Here is a 21,122-nt window from a genome sequence, read left to right as displayed (position 1 = left end):
GGCAGTGTCTTGCTCTCCGTCTCTGCAAGGACCTGCTCCCGGGAGGGGGCGGGGCCAACATGGCGCCGAGCGCCGGGTGAGCGGCGCTTTGGCGGCGGTGAGAGACTTTTCCTGCCCTGAACGCTCGGCTGGCGGGGGCGGGTCTGAGTGGTACCCGGGGCTAGACCCTTTGAAGGGCCCGTGTGGGGACCCGGAGGAGGACGGTTGGTTGTGTGTCCGTGCGCGTGGGGACTCCGTGTGTGTTTGCATTGGAGGGATGTCGGGGGGGATGAGCCGGGCTCTGCGCTTCCTTTCGCGCTGTGCCCATTGCCTGGGGACCAACGACCCGCATCTCTGCTGGGGAGATTCTACACAGATCTAGCTCAAGTTACCCCTCCTCTGAGAAGCCTTGCTGCCCACTCCACTGACCTGAGGGACTCCTGAGGTCGTAGCGTGTTTTATGAGCGTTTACTGGCGGAGGGTAACGCGAGGTATTGAAGGATTAGTAGGAGTTCGCCAGGGAACTGCGACACGACCGCTTCTTGTATACCTGGCTCCAGGCACAGAGTATGTGTTGAATAAATGTGTTCCCTGCAGATAAGACTTATAAACCTGGGGGAGGAGACCTGGGATGGTTTGAGAAAACCAGATTCTCTTTCGCTTCCATCTTCCCAGCCCTCCAGCACGCCCCAGCCGTCCCCCACCTACACCCGCAGTCAGTCCTAAACACTCTGACAGTAGTCTTCTTAATGCCAGCTTCAGGCAAACCACTTTCCTTTTGGCCGCAAAGTAGATTCCAAGCTTGGCCTATATCTTGTTCATTTTGATAATAGTGGTACGAAGTATTTATTGAGTACCTCCATCTCTAAGCCTTACAATTCATTCGTTTACTCAACAAATATTTATTGAGTATCTACAGTGTCTCAGGCACCAGTCTGGGGTCTTGGAATACATTAGTGAATATAACAGAGATCTCTGTCCACACGGTGCGGGAAGGGGAGGTGTGGTGGTGATAAACAATAAGAAATGATACGATATATATTAGCAGATCTTAAATGCTATGGGGAATAAAAGGGCAGAGTGAGGATGAGGTGTGGTATTAAATAGGATGGTGGGAATGGGCAGCCAAGCTGACATAGGGGGAAGAGCATTCCAGGCAGAAGGAACAGCAAAAGTCATAAAGCAAGAGCATGCTTGTCAGGTTTGGACAGCGAGGAGGACAGTGGGGCTGGATCAAGGTGGGATAAGAAAGGAAAGGGGGTCAGAGATGTAACGGAGAGAGGGCAAATCACGAAGGAGCTTGTAGACCGTAATAAGGATTTTGGATTTTACTGTATGACAAATGAGGAGCCATTACAGGGTTTTGAGCAGAGAAATGACCTAATCTGATTGATATTTTGACAGAATCACTCTGGCTGCTGTGTTGGGAAGAGATGTAGGGGGCGGTGGTGGAGCAGGAAGACCTTGTCAGAAGTTACCCAGATGATAGATGGTGGTGACCTGGCCTCGCAGTGAGAGTGAGACATTCAGGTTGGATTACCTGTGGGTTTGATTTGAGGACTCACATAAAGAATGAGCGCCTGGATGGATGGTGTCGCTCTGAGGATGAAGAAAGCTGAGGCTGGAGCAGGTGGGGAGATCAGGAGTTCAGTTTCAGAAGAGATTTTATGTAGACAGTTTGACATACGAGTCTAGAGTTAAGAAGGCTCCGGGCTGGGGATATAAATTTGGCCATCATCAGCCTATGAGCTATACTGAAAGCTGTGAGAGTGGTTGAGGTCACCAAGAGAATAAGTGTAGCTGCAGAAGAAGACCGAGGACTGAGCCCAGGACACTCCAACATTAAGCAGATGAGAAGATAAACCAGTAAAGGAAACCGAGAGGCCAGTGAGGTAGGGGGAAAACAAAGAGAAGGTGGTGTGGCAATGCAGTAAAGAAAGTGTTTTCAGAAGGCAGTAGTCAACTAGGCTATACGCTGCTGGGACGTCAAGTGAGATGGGGAAGGAGAGTGGAACTTGGATTTGGCAATGTAGAGTCATCGGTGACCTTGAGCCGTTTCAGGGACCAAGTGGGGTCAAAAGCCTGATTGGAGTAGGTTCAAGAGAGAAGGAGAAGACAGGAGTTAGAAACAGAGAGTTAAGACAACTCTTTCCAGGGCCGGCCCTGTGGCTTAGCGGTTAAGTGCGCACGCTCTGCTACTGGCGGCCGGCGTTTGGATCCTGGGTGCGCACCAACGCACTGCTTCTCTGGCCATGCTGAGGCCGCGTCCCACATACGGCAACTAGAAGGATGTGCAACTATGACATACAACTATCTACTGGGGCTTTGGGGGTGGGGGAAGTCGGAGGATTGGCAATAGATGTTAGCTCAGAGCCAGTCTTCCTCAGCAAAAAAAGAAGGATTAGCATGGATGTTAGCTCAGGGCTGATCTTCCTCACACACACAAAAAAAAGACAACTCTTTCCAGGGGTTTTGTTGCAAGGGGGAGCCGAAAAACAGAGTATAGCTTGTAGAGAAAGTGGAATGAAGAAAAGATTTTTTAAAAAATTTTTAATTGTGGTGAAATACACATAACATAAAACTTACCATCTTAACTATTTTGAAGTGTGCAGTTCAGTAGTGTTTAAGAATATTCATATTGTGTAACCATTACCACCATCCATCTCCAGAACTCTTTATGGTGCGAAACTGAAACTCTGTACCTGTCAAACAATAACACCCTTTTCTCCCCTCCTCCTAGCCCCTGGCAACTACCCTTCTACTTTCTGACTCTATGAATTTGCCTACTCTAAGAACATCATATAAGTGGAATCATACAATATTTGTCTTTTTTGTGACTGGCTTATTTTACTCAGCATAATGTCTTCAAGGTTCATCCATGTTGTAGCACGGGTCAGAATCTTGCTCCTTTTTAAGGCTGAATAATATCCCATTGTATGGATAGACCACTGTTTTGTTGTTTTAGATGGGAAAAATCACCGCACTTTGTAGGCTGATGGGGATGATCTGGTAGGTTGAGAAATCGACGCTGCAGGGAGATGGGAGAAATGCTGGAGCAGTGCTTGAGCTCATGAGGGGCGTGAGCAGTTTCTCCACAGTAGCAGGTGTGAAGGCAGAGTATGTGGGCCCCGGTGCTGCGCACTGGGTAGATGTGATGGTGGGAGTCTCTGGAGGTCTCTTCTGATGGCCGAAGTGAGGGAGGAGAAGAGGTGTCAAATAAGACAGAGGGGGGACTGAGTGCACTGAGGGGCAATGTGATTGTCTGGCAGCATTAAGGGCCCATTTGAAGTTTACGGCCATGAATTTAAAATGGGAATTGGTTGGGATGGTTGTGTGTTTTCTCATAACGTTCAATTGTACAGGTCTGTAGGCTCAGAGCAAGTGAGAGAGTTCTATTTCACCAATATTGTATTTTTGTCAAGCATGATTAATGATGCAAGAAGGGGCAAGAGAGATGAAGATATTGCACATTAACAACCTTAGGAAAAAAGACATTTTCCACATTTTACAGAGAAGAAACCCAAAGCTGGGAGAATTTAAGTAACGTGCCCAGGTAACACAGCTAAGTAGAGCTAGGCTAGGATTTAAATTAAAGGCCGAGATCATTCTGCTGTACCGCACTTGTCCAGTGCCTAGGATAGAATCTAGAGATTCTAGGATAGAATCAGAGCTCAATAGAATATTGAGCTCAGTAGAATCAAAGCTCAATAAATTGTGTTGAATTGGATCGGATTGCTACTTCCTTCTGTTGCACCCAGTGCTGACTCACGTGGGGATGAACAGAAGCCACCCCTGAGTCCCTGCCCCCCTCGCATCTCATTGTCCTCCTTTTGTTGTGGCCTCTCCTGACTTGACAGCCCCTCTTCTTTGTGTCTCACGTTTTATCTCTTCTGCGCACCCCTCCCCCTGCCAGCGGCTCCATCTCTCCGCCCTGGGGCATCATCCTTGGGGAGAGGGGAGGAGGGGCTCCAGAATGGCTGAGGAGAAGAAGCTAAAGCTCAGCAACACTGTGCTACCCTCGGAGTCGATGAAGGTGGTGGCTGAGTCAATGGGCATCGCTCAGATTCAGGAGGAGACCTGCCAGCTGCTGACAGATGAGGTCAGCTACCGCATCAAGGAGATTGCACAGGTAACCTGGCCCCTCTGCCCAGCCCTGCGTTGTATGGAGGGTGCTGCCCAGGCCGGCTTCTCCCTCAGGGTCTCCGGCTGACGTCTGTTCTTCCACCCCCAGGACGCCTTGAAGTTCATGCACATGGGGAAGCGACAGAAGCTCACCACCAGTGACATTGACTACGCGCTGAAGCTCAAGAACGTCGAGGTGATTGGGAGGCACAGGACTGAGGGGGGCACAGGGTGGTGAGACGCTATCCTCCCAGACACTGCATCTGCCTTCAGCCACGCCTCCACAGGCTCACTTCTCATCCCAGTGTCTCTCTTTTCTGGTATAGCCACTCTACGGCTTCCACGCTCAGGAGTTCATTCCTTTCCGTTTCGCCTCTGGTGGGGGCCGGGAGCTTTACTTCTACGAGGAGAAGGAGGTTGATCTGAGCGACATCATCAATACCCCTCTGCCCCGGGTGCCCCTGGACGTCTGCCTCAAAGGTTGGGGGAGGGGAGAGCAGGGTGGTGGGGAGGAGGGAAAGGAGGAGCGATGCATATGGGTCTGAGGAAGCTCACAAGTGAAGAAACTCAGTGTGAGATCCCTGGTGAATGAGTTGCAGGAAGTGGGAACAGGCATGAAAACGCACATCCCTTAGTGTGGAGTGGCTCCCTAGTGTCCGTGTCCAGCGCTTCAACTTGACACCTTCCTTCCTTGCAGCTCATTGGTTGAGCATTGAAGGCTGCCAGCCAGCTATCCCGGAGAATCCACCCCCAGGTAACCGGGGTTACCGGGCTCTGCACCCGGAGCCCAGCCCTCTCTATCGCACTCTCCCTTCTCCCTTTACATCTGCTGCTCTCGTCACTCCTGCTGTGACGCTTTCCCACCAGCTCCCAAAGAGCAGCAGAAGGCAGAGGCCACAGAACCGCTCAAGTCAACAAAGCCAGGCCAGGAGGAAGACGGACCCTTGAAAGGCAAAGGTCAGGGGGCCACTCCAGCCGACGGCAAAGGTCAGTCCTGCTAGGTCAGGCCTCTCCTGGCTCTTGCCCCAAAGCCAGATGGTCATTTGCAAAGTGGGGGAGGTCAGGGCAAGGCACGAGACCTCAGGCCAGAGGGCCCCAGGAAGGATCAAGAAACTTAAGGGAAGCCGGGGCTCCGTGGGTGGGGGAGTGGAGGTCAAGGTTTGTCTGGTACTGACGCCTCTTCTGGAGCTTTCTTTTCCAAACCCATCAGGGAAAGAGAAGAAGGCACCACCCCTGCTGGAAGGGGCCCCTTTTCGACTAAAGCCTCGAAGTATCCACGAGTTGTCTGTGGAGCAGCAGCTGTACTACAAGGAGATCACCGAAGCCTGTGTGGGGTCATGTGAGGCCAAGAGAGCGGTGAGGGCCCCCCGTCCTGCCTTTACTCCGAGACTCCTTGGAGGCCCCACTAATTCCTCCCCACGGAATCTGCCCCCACTTCACTCGGTGCCCTCCTCCCACAGGAAGCTCTGCAGAGCATTGCAACAGACCCAGGGCTCTATCAGATGCTGCCACGGTTCAGCACCTTCATCTCGGAGGGGGTGAGAGGATTCGGGAAGGCCCGGACCTGGGATGAGGTTCCAGGGGGTGGGGGCAGTGTGAGGAGGCAGCAGAGGGAGCTCATCTGAGGGCTCTCACTGCCCCATCACTTCTCCCTCCCACAGGTCCGTGTGAATGTGGTGCAGAACAACCTGGCCCTGCTCATCTATCTGATGCGCATGGTGAAGGCGCTGATGGATAACCCTACGCTGTATCTGGAAAAATACGTGAGTGGGCATGCCCACCCACCTCTCATTCCGTGGTTTGGGGACCTTGCTGCCACCAATGGGAAGCCATTTGTCAGAATTAGCTGACTCGCCACTTCTCCTTAGGTGCACGAGTTGATCCCGGCTGTGATGACCTGCATCGTCAGCAGGCAGCTGTGTCTGCGGCCAGATGTGGACAATCACTGGGCGCTCCGGGACTTTGCCGCCCGCCTGGTGGCCCAGATCTGCAAGCATTTCAGCACAACCACTAACAACATCCAGTCCCGGATCACCAAGACCTTCACCAAGGTGAGCCAAGAGAACGAGGAGTGTAAGCCGTTTCGTCACTCTCCAAGGCTGTCACCAGAACAGTGAGAGCTTCACCCAAACCAGCGGGGTCAGTTTGGCTGGGGGAAATGACACTGAAAACAAGGGGCCGAGGGCAGGGGGACTGGAACTTGATGATTTGTAATGTCTTAATGATCTACAAGGAAAGTGTGTTTGTCAGAGACTTGGGGCCTTACCAATTAGCCTTTCAGGCCTCGTTATCTGGGTCTATTTTTTGTCCCCTTACAGAGCTGGGTGGACGAAAAGACTCCGTGGACAACGCGTTACGGCTCCATTGCAGGCCTGGCAGAGCTGGGACATGATGTGAGGCACCGGGGGGAAGCACTGAGGGAGAGGAGGCATCATGAGGTCATAGCGGGCAACAGCCCCCACCTGGGAGACCCTGTGGTGACCCCAGGGTCCTGGCTTCTCCCCTTCCTTTCCAACAGGTGATTAAGACTCTGATTCTGCCACGGCTGCAGCAGGAGGGGGAACGGATCCGCGGTGTCCTGGATGGCCCCGTGCTGAGCAACATCGACCGCATCGGAGCTGACCATGTGCAGAGCCTCCTCCTGGTGACCAAAGACCCCTGCTCCTGCCCTCCCCCCACTTCCTCCCACTCCCCACACACACAGGTACAATGTTCAGCCAGCACATGGTGTCCTTTATTCACTTATCCCATCTTTGTCTCATACGTTCAGAGCACACCTCAGGGTCCAATACTGTTTTGCAGATGGAAAGACTGAGGCACCAAGGGGTTAGTAAGAAGTAAGAGGTCTTAACTCTCAGCCTGTGACTTCTAGCCTGCACTGCCCGAGGTGTTTCTGCATTACTCTGTGCAAGGCACACGCCCTCCGGACCAACCAGCCCTTAGCTGTCACCAGTGTATTCAGCAAGTTCTCCACTCACACCAGTGGGAACCTGTGTTTTCTTAGAAAGAAAAACCACAGCATTCCTTACACACACTGCTGTCCCAGCATAGTTTGGCCTCCAAGAGGAACATAACTGAAATAACGGGTCATCTTTTTCGCCACCTTCCTGCTTCTGAGAGTCCCAGCCCTCCCTCGACCAGGCTTTTCTTTGCCTTCTCTCTGCAGAAACACTGTGCCCCCGTTCTGGCAAAGCTGCGCCCACCGCCTGACAATCAGGATGCCTATCGGGCAGAATTCGGGTCCCTAGGACCCCTCCTCTGCTCCCATGTGGTCAAGGCCCGGGCCCAGGCTGCCCTGCAGGCTCAGCAGGTCAACAGGACCACTCTGACCATCACTCAGGTCAGTGACCATGTGGGGAGGAGGAAGGGTGACCAAGTGGAGAGGAGGGGTAAGGTGAAATGAAGAAAACTTCGGGGCTGGGACAGAGCTGGGTTCCCATCAGGGCGGGGACTCACACACACACACATACACTCAGGCACGCGCGCTCACTTGGAAAGTGCAGGACCATCTGATTCAGCAGTCTTGGGGGAGTCTAGGCCCTCTTAGTGAATGATGCCCCAACCCCAGGCAGACCCACTGAGGAGGAGCCAGAGGAGCCCTTTTCTTAGCTGTTGACATTTTCTTCTTGCCTCTTCTTCCTGCAGCCCCGTCCCACGCTGACCCTCTCGCAGGCCCCTCAGCCTGGTCCTCGGACCCCTGGCTTGCTGAAGGTCCCCGGCTCCATTGCACTGCCTGTCCAGACACTGGTGTCTGCGCGAGCTGCTGCCCCCCCCCAGCCTTCCCCTCCTCCCACCAAGTTTATTGTAATGTCATCATCCTCCAGCGCCTCATCCACCCAACAGGTATGTGGAGCCGTGTGGGACCAGGGATGAGGGGGAGTGTGTCACAATGCTGCTCTGAGGGGCCCGGGCTACCTCAGAGCACCCTAGGCGGCTGAGTAGAACCCAGTCACCTCTTGGCCCAAGGACAGGAGCTGGAAGGGGCACTTCCCAGGGGCCTGCAAGGCCGTAGCTGCTCATCCTGAGCAAGGCTCTCCAGGTGGCAGCAGCCTACAGGCTCAGAGGGTGGGAACAAATTATTTGGTCTGCACAAGTGTAGTATTCCCCCAGGCCTGGGGAGTGGGGAGGGCGCGAGGCAACCGCACTGCCTTTTCTTTCTTCCCCCAGGTCCTATCCCTCAGCACCTCAGCCCCTGTCTCAGGCTCCACCACCACCTCTCCTGTCACCACCACGGTCCCCAGCGTGCAGCCCATTGTCAAGCTGGTCTCCACCGCCACCACCGCGCCCCCCAGCACTGCTCCCTCTGGTCCAGGCAGTGTCCAGAAGTACATCGTGGTCTCTCTTCCCCCGACAGGGGAGGGCAAAGGAGGCCCCACCTCCCATTCTTCTCCAGCCCCTCCTCCATCCTCAGCCCCCTCCCCACTTGGGAGCAGCGCTCTCTGTGGGGGGAAACAGGAAGCTGGGGATAGCCCCCCTCCAGCTCCAGGAACTCCAAAGGCTAATGGCTCCCAGCCCCCCGGATCTGGCTCCCCTCAGCCTGCACCTTGATGCTGTCACACATCTGCCGACCTTCTCCTCTCCCCCGATTCACACACACACACATACGATGGGTGGAAGGAAGCAGTATTCTGCTTCCCCCACATTACTTTCTTTTTAGATATTGTACAGCCAGTTCCCCAAAATAAAAGTTTGATTTGTAAGTTCTGATCCACCTCAGTCCTTCCTAGGTTAGATACCACAGGAGGGTCCAACCAGTCAAGCCCACCTGGTCTCTAGGACTCAGGACTCTTCCAGCCAGATGCATAGCCATGGGCCAGAAGGCTGGAAGAGACAGTCTTGTCCTGCCAATCCACAGACCACTGCCTTTGCTGTCTGCGTCCTCGTGTGGGGAGCCTCAGATCCGAATGACATAGGCATCGCTGTGGCTTAGGTGTCGCACCCACTTGTGGGGATTGGCATTTCCGCAGGGTCTGAACACCAGCCTGAGGAAGCGAACCTGGAGGCCGGAGCATGTGTGCCGGGGAAGTTCAAAGGAGAGGCTTGCGGGGCCCAGCCCCAGAGGAGGGGCCGAGGTGGAGGGCCCTTGGCCGGGAGGGCCAGGGAGGCCTGGGACATCCATCTGTGAGGGGCAGAGGCAGGGGGAGGGGTGCTGAAAGCACAGAGAGAAAAAGCAAGGGAAGCCAAGTGGCCAGGAAGCTGCTCACGCTGGCGGGGACAATGCAGCGTCTGCGTGAGGAGGGATGGGTCAGGGGGCTGAAAATGGAGGTGGGAGGAGAGGGCCTGAGAGGATCAGCAGCTGATACCTGGAAAAGGCCTGAGAGCTGAGAGCCTCCTTGCACCCGAGGCAGGTCCCAGTGAAGGGCTCCCTCACCCAGCTCTGCCTTCTGCTCTGGGCTGCTCAGCTCCTGAGATAGGCTGGAGTTTGGAGAGGAAAGGTGCTGTGCTCAGCCTCTGCCTTCATCAGGAGCAGGCCAGTCCCACCCCTAGCTCACTCCTCCCCAGTCCCATGCCATTGTCCAGGGAAGCTGGTAAAACCACCCGAGCCCCCACAGTGCACAGGACTAACCTGACCACCCCTCGTGGCAGGGGAAGATGCAGCCTGACGTTAAGAGCCTGGCTGCAAAGAAAGGAACAGAGTCAGCCCCAGGAAGGTAGTGATTTGTCCCCACTCTTCATTAATGTCACAATTGGAGTTCCACACAAGTGCCACCCCATCCCCTTCCCAAACTCTACAGCCTCTAACTAAACTGGATTCCGAGGCTGGTGGCTGTATCTGAAGGTGGGAAGCAACAGGTTACTGGGCCTGGTCTCCTACCCCACAGCTGAATTCGGCTTGACCACCCCCACTTGTACCTCTTTGGGGGCAGGTCACATCGTAACTTCAGATAAACCTGGAGCCTGGGTGAGAGGGTACAATACCGTTACTCAGGCCATACCCTCCTGGCATCTCACCATCCCCTACCCAGGGCCCCCACGCGTGGCTGTGTCAGTGCCCCAAGAAGGAGAGAAGGGCTCCACTAGCCACAAGCGTTCATGGGGCTGAGTGCACTTCGGGGGAGGATGCCTTTTTCCAACTTGTACCATATTACCTCGACCACCACCACTCCACCATAAGTCTTGAGAACATATAGGTATCAGCTTGGATTCCAGAGAATTTCTGGAACAGGGGAAATGGTCTTACCTGCCTGAGCCTCGGTCCCACTGCACAGAGGGAAAGAGCCGGAAGGGGAGCGGGGAGGGGAGGTCATCTGAGAGTTGGTACCGCATCACAGTCAGCTGAGGCCAGAGAGGAATGGAGGTCAGTTTGGTCTCCTCACACTTGAACTGCCTCCCTTCCCCCCAGCAGATGGAATATCTTAGGCCACCCCGATCCTAACCTCGCCCTGAGGTGGCTGCAAGCGGAGGATTCGATGAGACTCAAACTCATCCAGATGCACCGAGCTGTGAAATGAGACCTCATCTACCCGAATTCCTGGCCCATAACCTGGAAAGAGAGAAAGAGCTCTCCTAACCCATCTCTGGGGAGAGAAGAGCAGGGAGGGGGGAGTCTGTCTCTAACTTCGCTCCATGAAACTTTTGGCAGTGACCTATACACCTAACAGAGAAAGACCCCTCTCTCCTCACCTCTCAGTTCTGACTTCCCCACACAAAATTCTTCTGTCAAGCCGATGCACATCTCTGTCAGAGGAAAGGACATCAGAAAAGGCTACCAAATGCTGCCATGCACACCACCAAGGAGCCTGTCCCAAACCCCAGCCTGGGGCCAGCCTGCAGACTTCTCACCAGAGCCGCTGGGAAGAAAGCTCTTGAGTCGGATCTCTCCCTGCACATCCACCTTCAGCAGCGAGCCCTGAGAGTGGCAGGGAGATTAGTGCCCAGAGGTGACCTCCCTAACACAGTTTCCAAATACCATCTGTCCTCAGCTCCAGGGCTGGGGGCCTAAACTTACGTTAGATGCTATCAGTACGGACAATCTCTCCACCACATCCAAAAACACTTCATTCTTTTGGCTCTGAGGAAGAGAGGGGATTTGGGTGGTTGGAGGCTGAAGGGCCTGTGTTCTAAAGTGGGCAGGCAGAAAGGACAGGATAGTGGAGGCCAGGGCCCTGGGGTGGGGACACGGGGGTAAGGGATTTATCCAGCTCTGGAGAGGTGAAAAGAGATGCCAGGATCTTAGACCTGGGGTCCCAGAAAAAAGCCAGAGGGTCTGAACCCATCAGTCCCTCCCTCACCTGGTCGGAGCGGCTGGACAGGACGGGGCGGCTGGCTGCGCTGCTGGGGGCCACTTTGCTCTGTTGGGTCTCGGCCCCAAACTGTAAAGCACCCAAAGCAATCAATCCTCAGGTTTGATACTCCCTGCCAACCCTCCTCCCTCCTTGTCCTCCTCTCTCCCTCAACTGACCAAGCCAACGCTGCTGAGGTCAAAGAGGCTGAAAGGCTTGCTGACCACGGCCTCTGTCTGGATGAAGTTCCTCAGCATCTCTGTGGATGTGGTCTGTACATAGCCATAATCCTATGGACGGGGGAAAGACAGTCTTTGAGTAGTCAGTGGAGGGAGGGGGTGAAAATGCATGGACTTAGCCTCGCAACCACAGGATATATCTTCAGGGATCAGGGGACAGTGAGGGAAATCCTTGGAACTTACCAGCACTTCATCCAGGAGTTCATAGACAAGAGCCACGTTGCGGGAGATGGTCCCCTCACCCAGGGAGCCACAGTAATCGCCCAGGAGAGTGGCTAAGCTGAGGACACAGGATGGAGTGTGCATATGCCCCTCCTCTCAGCCCCCCACGCCCAGGTGCCCAGGCCTGCCCTCCTCACCGGGACAGCAGCTCTAGGAGGCTGAAGGGAGAAATGTTTTCTGAAGTCGTGGCTACCAAATAGAGGCCGCTGTGTCGGATGTGAATAAAATGACGGTCATCGTGGTGCTGAGGCAGAGGCGGGGGGGGGGGGGGGGGGGCGGAGCATTAGGAAAAGAGAGTTGAGAGTCGTCCTGTTTAAGGGCCCATGAGCCTGGGGCTCCTTTCCTGATTCCCCTACTGACTACCAGTGTGACTTCAGGCGAGATATGAAACCTCCCTAGAGCCCACCTTCCTAATGTGTAAAGGGAGTTAATGATGGTACCTACCCCAGAACTGCTGAGGATCGAGACATGTGAGCACCTGTGCCTGGTATATTGTTACCGCTCAATAAACTTGCGTTAATATTATTTGGAAGAATGTACTCCCCCTGGTGGAAGCTCTCAGGGAAACATCCTGGGAGGAGGCGCCCCCCGCCCCGGCCCGCCAGGCGCACCCCCCAGTACTCGCCCCCTCCCGCTCCACGAGTGGTTACCATGACAACCGGGGACTCGTCTCCGGGCAGTCCCGTCAGCTTCCGGTAGAAGAGCTCAGCCACATCCCGGCCACCACTGTCCCCGCGAACTGACCGGGTGGAAGGACAGCTAAGGAGCGGGCGACACAGGCTTGCTCTGGGGCACTATTCCCACCCAGCCCCTCCCCCGCGCCCCGCGGGTCAAGGATACAGTCCTTGTAGATGAGCGGGTCCCCTTTGGAGGACAGAATGAAGAACTGGGAAATCATAGGCGTTCGGAAGAGTAGACAAGGAGACAGCGAAAGTTGGGCCTACCCCGCCCGGCGGCCGCGGAACAAAAGGACGCGCGCGCTGGCCCTTTAAGAGCGAGTCTCCTCCGACCGCGGGAAACCCGGCGCCCGCCCCGCCTCGCCTAGTCTTTCCCTCTCGACACCCGCGCCGCTTCCCAGTCACTCAGTCCAGGCTCGCCCGGTGATTGGCCGAGGCGGGGGCCTGCGGCGAGCGGGGAGGGTGGAGGGCCTCCTCTCCGATTGGCCCGCACGCAGTGGCGCCGGTCACGTGAGGGGCGACGTTTCGCGCCAATTTCGGTTGGTCGGCCGCAGTCAGCCGCGCGGACGTTCTCTGTTATCCCGAGAGTGAGAACCTTGAGGTCGCCAACTGCTGCCGCACGGCCCTCGGCAGTAATGGCGCTTAAGGACTACGCGCTCGAGAAAGGTAAGGGTGTGCAAGCCTGGCAGCGGCGTCCGGCCAAGATCTGTTGGTGTGAGCTGGGGTCCTGGGGGGCCGGGGGCGGCGGGCGAGACCAGAGCCAGGGTCGGGAGGTAGTGGGTTGAGGCAGACGGTGCCTGGGAGGCGCGCAGGGTGCTGAGGGCGGAGAAGAGCTGTAACCGTGTCAGGGAAGGGAGGACGGATCGGGCTGGGGGTGCGGGCAGCCTGGCTGGGGCTCCAGAGGGGAGGGTCGCGCCCAGGAGAGACCAGGACATCAGGGGACCCTGCTTAAGGCTCAGGCACCCCCGGGCCCCTTTCCTCCGCGCCCTTAGGCACTGCGAGTGCCCACGTCCTCCCGAGACACGCCGAAGCCCCGGGGGTGGGCGGTCTCGGGCCGCTGCGCGCCGGGATTGGCCATTTTAGGCCAACCTCCAAGCGGAAGTGAAGGCGGGCGGAAGTTGCGCGACGAGGCTGGAGGGAGTGTCGTGTGTAAACAGTGTCCTTCCGCGCGGCGGCCTCGGAGCGAGCTACTGAGGGTGGGGGCGTGCCTGGAATTGGGGGGCTTAGCGGGAGGCCGAGAGGGGAGATAGTGGGGGAGTACGGAGTGTCCCTGGACGAGCTGGCCAATCGCCGGGCGGGCTCCCACCGTGGGCGGAGGAATCCCGGGCTGTGAGGCGGCGGCATCGGGGTCCATGTGCTTCTTTGTTTACTAAGAGCGGAAGCAGTGGCGGGAGAGCGGGTGGAGGACGGGCCTAGTGGCCTCGATCCCAGAGAGAGCAGAGGTTTAGGGGACCGAAAGAAAAGGGGGAGTCATACGCGTGGAAGAAAAGCTGAGAACCTTGATTGCTGAGTGTGTTGCTGGGTGTGAGAGGCCTTTGGGATAGGCTACAAAGGTTTCTAACTAAGGTAGAGACTGGAATTCCCCTGGGGGCGGGTGTTGGGTAATACTCCTGCCAGGGGCCCCTGATTCTTCTCTGTTAAAAACAGACTTGTTAAAAAGGAGTTCTGCCCAGTTTGGGGAGAATTATTTAGGCTTATTTAAATGTTCATATAATTAATTAGTTCACAGATCTTGTTTTAAATGGGGTGGGTTTCTTAGATTTCTATCAGAGGGGTTTACGGTAAGGTTATCTGAAAGAAAGAAAGGTTGATCGTCGTGATTTTACGTTTACATTATAGAAAAAGTGAAGAAGTTCCTACAAGAATTTTACCAGGATGAGGAATTTGGCAAGAAGCAGTTCAAGTATGGGAACCAGTTGGTAAGTGTAAGACTAGGTAGAGGTAATGGGGTGGTTGCTTAAGGAGTTCTAAGAGGTGGCCTGGCTTATTTCAGCAGTTACATTTGTCGGTAAGGGACACACATTTAGCACCATACCTGATACTGGTAAGTGAATAGAAAGCTATGTTCATGATAACTAAGGTGTTTTCAGGAGTTGGAAGGCTGTCTTTTGGGGGCTGAGAAGTGAGTTTTGCTATGTCTCACACCACTCTTGCTCTCCTGTGGAGACCTGGAACCTATGTGTTGAGCTCACAATGATGGGGTCCTTGCCTGTGAACACTGGTGAGCACAGTCATCTTAGCTCTGTTGCTGTCTCTTCCCCACCGCAGGTTCGCCTGGCTCATCGGGAACAAGTGGCAATGTACATAGACTTAGATGATATAGCTGAGGATGACCCTGAGTTGGTGGACTCGATTTGTGAGAATGCCAAGCGCTATGCACGGCTCTTTGCTGATGCTGTACAGGAGCTGCTGCCTCAGTACAAGGAGAGGGAGGTGAGTGGTTGCAGAATAATGCAGGGCAAGGAACTTAGGTTTCTGTTAAAAAGTTTCTCAGATACTGATGGTTTCTGAGCTGGCAGAAAGAGGGGCAGTGATTTCTGCTTGGTGCCTTTTATGCTGTCTTTTTTCCGTTCTGCCACTCATTTTTCGTATCTTCCTCCCTCTTCCTTTAGGTGGTAAATAAAGATGTCCTGGACGTTTACATTGAGCATCGGCTGATGATGGAGCAGCGGAGCCGGGACCCTGGGGCACCGCGAAGCCCCCAGAACCAGTACCCTCCAGAACTCATGCGCAGATTGTAAGTGGTCTCAGTGGGGAAGGGTGTGAGAATTTATCCTTCAGGACCCTGCTGATGACTATCTTCTCCCTTAGTGAGCTTTACTTTCAAGGCCCAACCAGTAACAAGCCTCGTGTGATCCGGGAAGTACGAGCTGACTCTGTGGGGAAATTGGTAACTGTGCGTGGAATTGTCACTCGCGTTTCTGAAGTCAAACCCAGAATGGTGGTGGCCACTTACACTTGTGACCAGTGTGGGGCAGAGACCTACCAGCCGGTATGTATGGAGCAAGAAACAGGCACATGCTTAAATTTGTTCATTTTGAACAAGAAGTAATTTTGTCTGCTGGTGTTTGTCATTTTCTCTGTTGTAAAGTATGCCTGTATGTTCACGTTTTATTCTTTTTCTGGTATGTGGTGGTCTTTTCTGTTCATTTTATTCTTGGTGCCTGTTGATGTTGATGCAGAATAGTTCAAGATGTTCTTGACAATCCATGGTATTTGCCATGAAGAAGAAATATGATTTGAGTGACTGATTCTAAGGGCCTCGTTTCCTTCTGATTTCCTCTGTTACTTCCTTTCTTACATCTTAGATCCAGTCTCCCACTTTCATGCCTCTGATCATGTGCCCAAGCCAGGAGTGTCAGACCAACCGCTCAGGAGGGCGGCTGTATCTGCAGACACGTGGCTCCAAATTCATCAAATTCCAGGAAATGAAGATGCAAGAACATGTGAGTTTGGGGTATGTGGCGCAGGGTCCAGGGAAGGTGGAGCTTGGGAGGCTACTCGAATCCTGCAGTCACTCGTGGACTAGAAGAGAGGGGAACAAAAGGGAAGAGCTGAGGCAGAGAAGTTGCCAAGAGCAGGAGGAAAGTTTAACTGGAACTTTCTGGTTGAGTGAGGAAGAGGTAAAGGTCATCTTAGCTTTCCTCCTCCTGTCGGTTTGCCTGAGGCTGGGCAGGCCGAAAAGTAGAAGTGGTAGGCCTAGGGAGGGACGGTCAGCTCCTCATAGGCCTCGTGTTCCTTTCTTCTGGCCTCTTGTACCCTCCTCCCCCGTAGAGTGACCAAGTGCCCGTGGGAAACATCCCTCGTAGTATTACGGTGCTGGTAGAAGGAGAGAACACAAGGATCGCCCAGCCCGGGGACCACGTCAGCGTCACTGGTATCTTCTTGCCAATCCTGCGCACTGGGTTCCAACAGGTGGTACAGGTAAGAAAGGGAGTTTGCAGTGAGGGGGAAATGTTCCCCTTTCCTCTTCACCCACTCACTCTCACCACCCCCACAGACAAAAGTGTCAGCAGAAAACCACCAAACAAAATAGAACAAAGCGTTCTCTCAGGCACTCCTTGGGGACTCACATGGATGGGCAAGTTAAAGGAACTTCATTCATCTTCTGGCATTTTTTTTGCTTAAGGGTTTACTCTCAGAAACTTACCTGGAAGCCCATCGGATCGTGAAGATGAATAAGAGTGAGGATGATGAGTCGGGGGCTGGAGAGCTGAGCAGGGAGGAGCTGAGGCAAATTGCAGGTGAGGGGCCAGGGGGAAGACTGGGCTTGTGAGTTTCTTCCTGGGGCTTTTTTTCTCCCCAGAAAAAGTATTCTTTCTAATCTTCACTTTCCCACAGAGGAGGATTTCTATGAAAAGTTGGCAGCCTCCATTGCCCCAGAGATATATGGGCATGAAGACGTGAAGAAGGCGCTACTGCTCTTGCTAGTGGGTGGTGTGGACCAGTCCCCTCGAGGCATGAAAATCAGGGGTAAGGGGAAATGAGGGAGAGGCTTGGGTGAGGGAAGGCATTTGGGCGGAAGAAAGGATGACAAGGACTGGTGTCCCAAAGGTTACAAAGTAAAAGTCGGCATCTTGGCTTCATGGGCACAGGATGGGATTAGAAGAAATAGTGCTGGGTGTGATCGGGGAGCAGACCTCAAAGGTATTTTTGTCTGCTGTTGGACAAGTTGCATTGAAAGAATAGTCACCTAGGGCTTCCTTCCCTTCCTCAGGCAACATCAACATCTGCTTGATGGGGGATCCTGGTGTGGCGAAGTCACAGCTCCTGTCTTACATCGATCGCCTGGCCCCCCGCAGTGAGTAATCGGACCTGGGAGAGGTGAACGTAGAAGACAGGGAAAGGACCACCATGTTGATTCTCTTCCTAGAGGTTGGGGAGGGTTGGGGAAGGTTGGGGAAGGGATGTGTTGCCAGCGCCAACAACCCACAGATCTTCAGCTGTCTTAGGAAGGCCTGGGGGGTGAGTAGAGCAGTTCAGTGCAGGCCTCATTTCACTGTCCCCATTTGTTGCCTCTTTTGCCCTCTGCTTGCTCCCTTCCTTGTTCCTTCTCCTCTTCCTAAACATGTTTGCTTATTTTCTCTTCCTGACCCTGCTATTCAGGCCAGTACACAACAGGCCGGGGCTCCTCTGGAGTGGGCCTTACAGCAGCTGTGCTGAGAGACTCTGTGAGTGGAGAACTGACCTTAGAGGGTGGGGCCCTCGTGCTGGCTGACCAGGGTGTGTGCTGCATTGATGAGTTTGACAAGATGGCTGAGGCTGATCGCACAGCCATCCATGAGGTCATGGAGCAGCAAACCATCTCCATTGCCAAGGCGGGCATTCTCACAACACTCAACGCCCGCTGCTCCATCCTGGCTGCTGCCAACCCTGCCTACGGGCGCTACAATCCTCGCCGCAGCCTGGAGCAGAACATACAGCTTCCTGCTGCGCTGCTCTCCCGATTTGACCTCCTCTGGCTGATCCAGGACCGGCCCGACCGAGACAATGACCTACGGTGAATGAAGTTCAACACTCAAGGAGACATCACTTAGTAATGATCTGTAGGAGGGGAGGAGAAATTAGAAAACCCCTCAGATTGTCTGCTTGTGGAAATTCCAGAGCCTTCCTCTCTTGTAGCAGGGTCTGGTCCAGAGTTCTTAGTGGGGGTCAGGGCTGACATGCTGAGCGTTTCCTGGGAAAATCTGTCCCTGCCACACTGTGAGGGGATGGTGAAGCTGAGGGAGGAAGATGTAGAGTTGGGGCATGGGGTGTGTGACACCAAAAAGAGTGTTCCTACTTGCCTCCACTCTTCCCAGGTTGGCCCAGCACATCACCTACGTGCACCAGCACAGCCGGCAGCCCCCTGCCCAGTTTGAACCTTTGGACATGAAGCTTATGAGGTAGGAGAGCTGGGTACTTCAGTAGCCGTTATGTGTGGCAATGTCTTGGGCCATGTATGCGTCTCCTGAAAAGCTCTCAGTTTTAGGGTGTGTGTGTTTCACTCCCACCCGTCCCCCTTCTACTATGCTGTGGGTCTGAGAACAGTGAGTCTAGGTCCCCCCGCAGGCTGGCCACATGAGAGGAACACGGCATCAGAACCTGCCTTTCTCACCACCTCCACCGCCTGCCTATCTCAGGGTTGAGGCAGGTTCAGATTTTAGGGAAAGCTGGGTCCTGCTCCGTGGATACTTGATATCACTGTTTTCTCCACAGGGTCTGTCCAAGGGCTCCCAGCAATCTCTCAAGTTTTTCTTCCCTTTTACCTGTTCTCTTAAACAAAATATATTTCTGCTCCCTTTAGCCATGTCTGTCATGTGTTCAGGGGAGTGGACTTGACCATCTCTTATGACAGGTAGATTTGTTTTATTCATGCAAAAGCTATTTTCCTGAAAGTTGGAAATAATTTGAAATATGCCATTTGGAGAAACCCATCAGTAATATTCAAGCCAAACAGTCATCCACTAATTTGTTTTTCCTACTTAAAAGTCTTCCCCATCTCCCACAAGAGTTGCCCGAGTTTGCTTCCCAGTCACAGAACCACACCAGCTGTCTGTCAGTTGCCATGCTGTGGCGGCAGCTCACATAGAATAACTAGAACTACTACCACTAGGATATATAACTATGTACTAGGATTTGGGGGTGGGGGACACACACTCTCCCCATCTCCCTTTTCTGCTTTCCCACAAACCTTGTCTCCCATAGACGGTACATAGCCATGTGCCGGGAGAAGCAGCCCACGGTGCCAGAGTCTCTGGCTGACTATATCACAGCAGCGTATGTGGAGATGAGGCGAGAGGCGTGGGCTAGTAAGGACGCCACCTATACTTCTGCCCGGACTTTGCTGGCTATCCTACGACTGTCCACTGCTCTGGTGAGTGCCAGGCCCTGTTCTGCTGGAGGGTGGTCTGTTTTGACTCTTACTGGGCAGCCTGCCTTAATATTGTCCTCTCTCGTTGCCTCCTCCCTCCCACTCAGGCCCTCCCGGGGCTAAAGTGCTGACAGTGCAGATAGTGGTCCTCTCCGTGCTACCGCACTGTGGGTACTTGCTGCTCCAGTAGGGCATGCACAGCGTCCATGGAGGGAAAGGCCGCCTCCCTGCTTCTCAGACCTCACCGAGGGGATGGATGGGGTTAATTTCACTCCCTGTGCCCTACCTAGATCCTGTGCTAGAAACCTTCATTTCTGTCCTCACGTCTTGGACCTTAAGTCCTGGGGGCTCCAAAGTGCTGTTCGTGCAGGTAGTGTGATTACCTGACCTACTGCTGAGCTAGCACTTCCCGAGCCCCAAGGACACAGCCTCTCTGCCAATCGCCTTCTTGGCTGAGCTCCCCAAGCTCCATCTGTCATGGTGGGGAGCCCAGTGGAGTTGAGAAGAGTCTGGTCTCCCTCACAGGACAGCTGAACACCGGGACTGGCCAGTGTTGAGAGGCGGAGACTTGGGCAATTGCTGGACGCTGCCCCGGGCATTGCACTTGTCTCGGTCTGACAGTGCCGGCCCCACACGGCGGATGTTTGGGGGGACGGGAGGGACCTCCACTCGTTTTGTGAGTAGGCAACACATGTGTTGCCCAGCCTTAAAGCTGGAGCAAGGGGGTTCCCTGACCTTGTTCCACTCCCCTCCTCCTGTTCCCATCTCTCCCTACCTTCCCCTTAGGCGCGCCTGCGAATGGTGGACACAGTGGAGAAGGAAGATGTGAATGAAGCCATAAGGCTAATGGAGATGTCAAAGGACTCACTTCTGGGTGACAAGGGGCAAACAGCTAGGTGAGTGGTTTAATGAGGGATGAAATCAGGAGTCACCTTGACTTTCCTTGAGCAGACAGACCACTTATCCTTGTGGCTTCTGTATCCACATGTATATGATATTGGCCTCAGAATTCTAACACTGACCACTGTTGTTCTCTGATGACGTTGGGTGTTCTTCTTTGTACCCTGACCTTACACACCATGCCTGTTTCCTTCAGGACCCAGAGACCAGCAGATGTGATATTTGCCACTGTCCGTGAGTTGGTCTCAGAGGGCCGGAGTGTCCGGTTTTCTGAGGCAGAGCAGCGCTGCATATCTCGTGGCTTCACACCTGCCCAGTTCCAGGCGGCTCTAGACGAGTATGAGGAGCTAAATGTCTGGCAGGTCAATACTGCCCGGACACGGATCACTTTTGTCTGACTCCAGCCTGCTTGAGACACTGGGGTCTACCCTGCACACCGTGCTAACCCCCTCCTTCAAAGGTCTACCAATGCCCTGGAGGGGAAAGGAGCTATGCTTGTTTTTCCTGAGCTGCACTTGTCTCATTCATTCCTTTTGCTAATAAAGTGTTTATAGATTGCTGCCTTCTGTTACAACAAGGTATTGTGAGTTTTCTAGATTGATATCTTGTTTCTTTATGCTTGTCTTACTCCATTCACTCAACAAATTTCCTGAGTAAAGTACCTATTCTACCTGCCAGGCACCAATGCAGACCCTGGGGTGCAGTGAGGAAGGAGAAGGTCCACTATATAGATATTATGTGGGTGATCTCCACTCCAATCCCTCTCCCTTTAGTCTCAAATATTTGAGCTTTACTGCTGTGTGCCCCTCAGGTTCTGGGGACGCAGAGCCTCTCGGAGCCACTGCCTCTGCATTTCTGCTTCTTGACTTGAGACATCTCATCACTCAAACCTCCCTAGTCCCCAACT

At 54.0% G+C, this 21,122-nt stretch overlaps 3 protein-coding genes across 10 annotated transcripts; 2 read left to right on the top strand and 1 right to left on the bottom strand.

The window, feature by feature from the left end:
* The first annotated feature begins 44 nt into the window (after nt 1-44).
* On the top strand, nt 45-8,801 carry TAF6 (TATA-box binding protein associated factor 6). Of its 4 annotated transcripts, none has more exons than XM_004442850.3 (15): nt 45-97; nt 3,893-4,108; nt 4,211-4,297; nt 4,428-4,581; nt 4,799-4,855; nt 4,969-5,088; nt 5,312-5,457; nt 5,562-5,639; nt 5,763-5,864; nt 5,970-6,152; nt 6,420-6,494; nt 6,620-6,745; nt 7,268-7,441; nt 7,747-7,944; nt 8,269-8,801. In XM_004442850.3, exons 2-15 carry the CDS (start codon nt 3,953-3,955, stop codon nt 8,647-8,649), a joined length of 2,037 nt encoding a protein of 678 aa, XP_004442907.1. In that variant the 5' UTR covers nt 45-97; nt 3,893-3,952; the 3' UTR covers nt 8,650-8,801. The 4 variants fall into 4 exon arrangements, with proteins under 4 accessions (XP_004442907.1, XP_087273746.1, XP_004442909.1 ...); XM_004442852.3 differs by lacking the exon at nt 45-97 and adding an exon at nt 119-203; XM_087417619.1 differs by lacking the exon at nt 45-97 and adding an exon at nt 119-546.
* AP4M1 (adaptor related protein complex 4 subunit mu 1) lies at nt 8,704-12,998 on the bottom strand. Of its 3 annotated transcripts, none has more exons than XM_087417621.1 (15): nt 12,626-12,998; nt 12,436-12,524; nt 11,923-12,029; nt 11,747-11,843; nt 11,504-11,614; nt 11,334-11,414; nt 11,051-11,113; nt 10,885-10,951; nt 10,726-10,779; nt 10,479-10,585; nt 10,283-10,377; nt 9,955-9,999; nt 9,668-9,718; nt 9,405-9,516; nt 8,704-9,250 (listed from the first exon to the last, which is right to left on the bottom strand). In XM_087417621.1, the coding sequence occupies exons 1-15, from the start codon at nt 12,681-12,683 to the stop codon at nt 8,996-8,998; spliced, it is 1,392 nt and encodes a 463-aa protein (XP_087273747.1). In that variant the 5' UTR covers nt 12,684-12,998; the 3' UTR covers nt 8,704-8,995. The 3 variants fall into 3 exon arrangements, with proteins under 3 accessions (XP_087273747.1, XP_004442910.1, XP_087273748.1); XM_004442853.3 differs by having other exon boundaries at nt 8,704-9,220; XM_087417622.1 differs by having other exon boundaries at nt 12,436-12,544; nt 12,730-12,998.
* On the top strand, nt 12,966-20,775 carry MCM7 (minichromosome maintenance complex component 7). Of its 3 annotated transcripts, none has more exons than XM_087417617.1 (16): nt 12,966-13,128; nt 14,302-14,381; nt 14,731-14,895; nt 15,075-15,199; nt 15,274-15,454; nt 15,771-15,908; nt 16,237-16,386; nt 16,592-16,706; nt 16,804-16,935; nt 17,180-17,263; nt 17,569-17,962; nt 18,264-18,347; nt 18,749-18,799; nt 19,150-19,318; nt 20,102-20,211; nt 20,412-20,775. In XM_087417617.1, the coding sequence occupies exons 1-16, from the start codon at nt 13,098-13,100 to the stop codon at nt 20,611-20,613; spliced, it is 2,211 nt and encodes a 736-aa protein (XP_087273743.1). In that variant the 5' UTR covers nt 12,966-13,097; the 3' UTR covers nt 20,614-20,775. The 3 variants fall into 3 exon arrangements, with proteins under 3 accessions (XP_087273743.1, XP_004442906.2, XP_087273744.1); XM_087417618.1 differs by lacking the exon at nt 12,966-13,128 and adding an exon at nt 13,866-14,028; XM_004442849.3 differs by lacking the exon at nt 18,749-18,799.
* The last annotated feature ends 347 nt before the right edge of the window (nt 20,776-21,122 follow it).

The sequence above is a fragment of the Ceratotherium simum genome, chromosome 26 (genome assembly GCF_057802395.1).
Source record: "Ceratotherium simum simum isolate JZ-2026a chromosome 26, ASM5780239v1, whole genome shotgun sequence".
Classification (NCBI taxonomy): domain Eukaryota; kingdom Metazoa; phylum Chordata; class Mammalia; order Perissodactyla; family Rhinocerotidae; genus Ceratotherium; species Ceratotherium simum.
Note: the sequence above shows the minus strand (reverse complement) of the source record. Positions and strands in the feature narration are given on the sequence as shown.